This window comes from Oncorhynchus clarkii, chromosome 3 (genome assembly GCF_045791955.1).
Source record: "Oncorhynchus clarkii lewisi isolate Uvic-CL-2024 chromosome 3, UVic_Ocla_1.0, whole genome shotgun sequence".
Taxonomy (NCBI): Eukaryota; Metazoa; Chordata; class Actinopteri; order Salmoniformes; family Salmonidae; genus Oncorhynchus; species Oncorhynchus clarkii.
Genome location: NC_092149.1, coordinates 87,550,882 through 87,556,881, shown reverse-complemented (window position 1 = coordinate 87,556,881; position 6,000 = coordinate 87,550,882). Strand labels below are relative to the sequence as shown.

Genomic DNA, 6,000 nt, shown 5'->3' with positions numbered 1-6,000 from the left:
ATGTTGTGTTGTCTGGCTGGTTGGTGCTCTGAATAAACATGATGTTGTGTTGTCTGGCTGGTTGGTGCTCTGAATAAACATGATGTTGTGTTGTCTGGCTGGTTGGTGCTCTGAATAAACATGATGTTGTGTTGTCTGGCTGGTTGGTGCTCTGAATAAACATGATGTTGTGTTGTCTGGCTGGTTGGTGCTCTGAATAAACATGATGTTGTGTTGTCTGGCTGGTTGGTGCTCTGAATAAACATGATGTTGTGTTGTCTGGCTGGTTGGTGCTCTGAATAAACATGATGTTGTGTTGTCTGGCTGGTTGGTGCTCTGAATAAACATGATGTTGTGTTGTCTGGCTGGTTGGTGCTCTGAATAAACATGATGTTGTGTTGTCTGGCTGGTTGGTGCTCTGAATAAACATGATGTTGTGTTGTCTGGCTGGTTGGTGCTCTGAATAAACATGATGTTGTGTTGTCTGGCTGGTTGGTGCTCTGAATAAACATGATGTTGTGTTGTCTGGCTGGTTGGTGCTCTGAATAAACATGATGTTGTGTTGTCTGGCTGGTTGGTGCTCTGAATAAACATGATGTTGTGTTGTCTGGCTGGTTGGTGCTCTGAATAAACATGATGTTGTGTTGTCTGGCTGGTTGGTGCTCTGAATAAACATGATGTTGTGTTGTCTGGCTGGTTGGTGCTCTGAATAAACATGATGTTGTGTTGTCTGGCTGGTTGGTGCTCTGAATAAACATGATGTTGTGTTGTCTGGCTGGTTGGTGCTCTGAATAAACATGATGTTGTGTTGTCTGGCTGGTTGGTGCTCTGAATAAACATGATGTTGTGTTGTCTGGCTGGTTGGTGCTCTGAATAAACATGATGTTGTGTTGTCTGGCTGGTTGGTGCTCTGAATAAACATGATGTTGTGTTGTCTGGCTGGTTGGTGCTCTGAATAAACATGATGTTGTGTTGTCTGGCTGGTTGGTGCTCTGAATAAACATGATGTTGTGTTGTCTGGCTGGTTGGTGCTCTGAATAAACATGATGTTGTGTTGTCTGGCTGGTTGGTGCTCTGAATAAACATGATGTTGTGTTGTCTGGCTGGTTGGTGCTCTGAATAAACATGATGTTGTGTTGTCTGGCTGGTTGGTGCTCTGAATAAACATGATGTTGTGTTGTCTGGCTGGTTGGTGCTCTGAATAAACATGATGTTGTGTTGTCTGGCTGGTTGGTGCTCTGAATAAACATGATGTTGTGTTGTCTGGCTGGTTGGTGCTCTGAATAAACATGATGTTGTGTTGTCTGGCTGGTTGGTGCTCTGAATAAACATGATGTTGTGTTGTCTGGCTGGTTGGTGCTCTGAATAAACATGATGTTGTGTTGTCTGGCTGGTTGGTGCTCTGAATAAACATGATGTTGTGTTGTCTGGCTGGTTGGTGCTCTGAATAAACATGATGTTGTGTTGTCTGGCTGGTTGGTGCTCTGAATAAACATGATGTTGTGTTGTCTGGCTGGTTGGTGCTCTGAATAAACATGATGTTGTGTTGTCTGGCTGGTTGGTGCTCTGAATAAACATGATGTTGTGTTGTCTGGCTGGTTGGTGCTCTGAATAAACATGATGTTGTGTTGTCTGGCTGGTTGGTGCTCTGAATAAACATGATGTTGTGTTGTCTGGCTGGTTGGTGCTCTGAATAAACATGTGAACTACTGCTAGGTAAAGTAGTTACTGTAGCTAGGTAAAGGTAGCTAGGTATTGTAGCTAGGTAAGGAAGCTAGGTATTGTAGCTAGGTAAGGAAGCTAGGTATTGTAGCTAGGTAAGGTAGCTAGTTATTGTAGCTAGGTAAGGAAGCTAGGTAGTGTAGCTATATATAACCAATGTAACTGTGAAAGACGAAGAAGAGGGATATAATGCTGACAGTAGCACAGAGTCAGATATACATTAGACATGCTAACATGTACATGCTATCTGCTAGCACACTAAGTAGCACAGGTATGTGCTAACTCACCATTAGATCTCTCATTGATGACGTTGTTGACCACAGGCAGCTGGGCTGAGGTGTTAGCTGATCTGGCTGGGCAGCTGATAGAGGCATCAAAAGACTGGTTCGAAGGGACAAATGGATCCTATCAGAGAGAGGAATCACACCGTCACAATTAACATCATGATCATGGGATGGAGATAGAGACCAACAACGTTAGCAAAGCTTCACACCGTTTTTCAAATCAGGGTCATGAGAATGTGACATGACAGAAATATATAAATGTGTTTTAAACTCTCCAGCAACAACATTAACAAAGTCGGTGAGTTTTCTGACCAAACTAAGAGACCAGACACTGAACAGATCTATACAGGAAAAAACCCTAAACAGTTAAACCATTCTAAAATCTACACCTTTCTTCCAGACTCAAAGGTCTGGACAAACAACTATTGTGTTATTGTGGTTACACGTTCACTGTCCTGTTCACTGAAATGGGTCCTGTCCTGTTCACTGAGATGGGCCCTGTCCTGTTCACTGAAATGGGTCCTGTCCTGTCCACTGAGATGGGTCCTGTCCTGTTCACTGAGACGAGTCCTGTCCTGTTCACTGAGATGGGTCCTGTCCTGTTCACTGAGATGGGCCCTGTCCTGTTCACTGAAATGGGTCCTGTCCTGTCCACTGAGATGGGTCCTGTCCTGTTCACTGAGACGAGTCCTGTCCTGTTCACTGAGATGGGTCCTGTCCTGTTCACTGAGATGGGTCCTGTCCTGTTCACTGAGATGGGTCCTGTCCTGTTCACTGAGATGGGTTAACTAGATGTTAACTAGAGGACAACTCTACCCTACTGTACTGCTATTAACTAGAGGACAACTCTACCCTACTGTACTGATGTTAACTAGAGGACAACTCTACCCTACTGTACTGATGTTAACTAGAGGACAACTCTACCCTACTGTACTGATGTTAACTAGAGGACAACTCTACCCTACTGATGTTAACTAGAGGACAACTCTACTCTACTGTATTGGAGGACAACTCTACTCTACTGTACTGGAGGACAACTCTACCCTACTGTACTGATGTTAACTAGAGGACAACTCTACCCTACTGTACTGTTGACAACTAGAGGACAACTCTACCCTACTGTACTGATGTTAACTAGAGGACAACTCTACCCTACTGTACTGTTGACAACTAGAGGACAACTCTACCCTACTGTACTGATGTTAACTAGAGGACAACTCGACCCTACTGTACTGATGTTAACTAGAGGACAACTCGACCCTACTGTACTGATGTTAACTAGAGGACAACTCTACTCTACTGTACTGCTGTTAACTAGAGGACAACTCTACCCTACTGTACTGATGTTAACTAGAGGACAACTCTACTCTACTGTACTGATGTTAACTAGAGGACAACTCTACCCTACTGATCTTAACTCGAGGACAACTCTACCCTACTGTACTGATGTTAACTAGAGGACAACTCTACTCTAATGTACTGATGTTAACTAGAGGACAACTCTACCCTACTGATCTTAACTCGAGGACAACTCTACCCTACTGTACTGTTGACAACTAGAGGACAACTATACTGATGTTAACTAGAGGACAACTCTACCCTACTGTACTGCTGTTAACTAGAGGACAACTCTACCCTACTGTACTGATGTTAACTAGAGGACAACTCTACAATACTGTACTGATGTTAACTAGAGGACAACTCTACCCTACTGTACTGATGTTAACTAGAGGACAACTCTACAATACTGTACTGATGTTAACTAGAGGACAACTCTACCCTACTGTACTGATGTTAACTAGAGGACAACTCTACCCTACTGTACTGATGTTAACTAGAGGACAACTCTACAATACTGTACTGATGTTAACTAGAGGACAACTATACTGATGTTAACTAGAGGACAACTCTACCCTACTGTACTGATGTTAACTAGAGGACAACTCTACCCTACTGTACTGATGTTAACTAGAGGACAACTCTACCCTACTGTACTGCTGTTAACTAGAGGACAACTCTACCCTACTGTACTGCTGTTAACTAGAGGAATCTTACTCGGCACATGCAAAAACCGTGAAATGCTTATGAATCCTTCCAAAACAATACAGTTATAACGTATTAGTTTAAAGAACAATAATAACACAAGAGTCAGTGTAGATAGAGTCAGTGTAGATAGAGTCAGTGTAGATAGAGTCAGTGCAGATAGAGTCAGTGTAGATAGAGTCAGTGTAGATAGAGTCAGTGCAGATAGAGTCAGTGCAGATAGAGTCAGTGTAGATAGAGTCAGGGCAGATAGAGTCAGTGTAGATAGAGTCAGTGCAGATAGAGTCAGTGTAGATAGAGTCAGTGTAGATAGAGTCAGTGTAGATAGAGTCAGTGCAGATAGAGTCAGTGTAGATAGAGTCAGTGTAGATAGAGTCAGTGTAGATAGAGTCAGTGTAGATAGAGTCAGTGCAGATAGAGTCAGGGCAGATAGAGTCAGTGCAGATAGAGTCAGGGCAGATAGAGTCAGTGTAGATGGGGTCAGTGCAGATAGAGTCAGTGTAGATAGAGTCAGTGTAGATAGAGTCAGTGCAGATAGAGTCAGTGCAGATAGAGTCAGTGCAGATAGAGTCAGTGCAGATAGAGTCAGTGCAGATAGAGTCAGTGTAGATAGAGTCAGTGCAGATAGAGTCAGTGTAGATAGAGTCAGTGTAGATAGAGTCAGTGCAGATAGAGTCAGTGTAGATAGAGTCAGTGTAGATAGAGTCAGTGCAGATAGAGTCAGGGCAGATAGAGTCAGTGTAGATAGAGTCAGTGCAGATAGAGTCAGTGTAGATAGAGTCAGTGTAGATAGAGTCAGTGCAGATAGAGTCAGTGTAGATAGAGTCAGTGCAGATAGAGTCAGTGTAGATAGAGTCAGTGTAGATAGAGTCAGTGCAGATAGAGTCAGTGTAGATAGAGTCAGTGTAGATAGAGTCAGTGCAGATAGAGTCAGGGCAGATAGAGTCAGTGTAGATAGAATCAGTGCAGATAGAATCAGTGCAGATAGAGTCAGTGCAGATAGAGTCAGGGCAGATAGAGTCAGTGTAGATAGAGTCAGTTCAGATAGAGTCAGTGTAGATAGAATCAGTGCAGATAGAGTCAGTGCAGATAGAGTCAGTGTAGATAGAGTCAGTGCAGATACAGTCACTTCATATAGAGTCAGTGCAGATAGAGTCAGTGCAGATAGAGTCAGTGTAGATAGAGTCAGTGCAGATAGAGTCAGTGCAGATAGAGTCAGTGCAGATAGAGTCAGTGTAGATTGAGTCAGTTCAGATAGAGTCAGTGTAAATAGAGTCAGTGCAGATAGAGTCAGTGCAGATAGAGTCAGTGTAGATAGAGTCAGTGCAGATAGAGTCAGTGTAGATAGAATCAGTGCAGATAGAGTCAGTGCAGATAGAGTCAGTGCAGATAGAGTCAGTGTAGGTGGAATCGGTGCAGATAGAGTCAGTGTAGATAGAGTCAGTGTAGATAGAGTCAGTGTAGATAGAGTCAGTGTATAATGGGTCAGTGCAGATTGCTCAGTGCAGATAGAGTCAGTACAGATAGAGTCAGTGTAGATAGAGTCAGTGCAGATAGAGTCAGTGCAGATAGAGGCAGTGTAGAATGGGTCAGTGCAAATTACTCAGTGCAGATAGGATCAGTGCAGATAGAGTCAGTGCATATATAGTCAGATAGAGTCAGTGCAGATAGAGTCAGTGTAGATGGGGTCAGTGTAGATGGGGTCAGTGCAGATAGAGTCAGGGCAGATAGAGTCTGTGCAGATAGAGTCAGTGCAGATGGGGTCAGTGTAGATGGGGTCAGTGCAGATAGAGTCAGTGCAGATAGAGTCAGTGTAGATAGAGTCAGTGTAGAATGGGTCAGTGCAGATTGCTCAGTGCAGATAGAGTCAGTACAGATAGAGTCAGTGTAGATAGAGTCAGTGCAGATAGAGTCAGTGCAGATAGAGGCAGTGTAGAATGGGTCAGTGCAGATTACTCAGTGCAGATAGGAT

General features: G+C 43.5%; 1 protein-coding gene across 1 annotated transcript in view; it reads right to left on the bottom strand.

The window, feature by feature from the left end:
• Positions 1–1,959: 1,959 nt before the first annotated feature.
• LOC139386317 (partitioning defective 3 homolog B-like) overlaps positions 1,960–6,000 on the bottom strand; it is a 193,207-nt gene continuing 189,166 nt past the window's right edge. The window contains exon 13 of the mRNA XM_071131843.1: positions 1,960–2,106. Coding sequence (XP_070987944.1) covers positions 1,960–2,106 — 147 coding nt within the window. The remainder of the gene's footprint in view (positions 2,107–6,000) is intronic.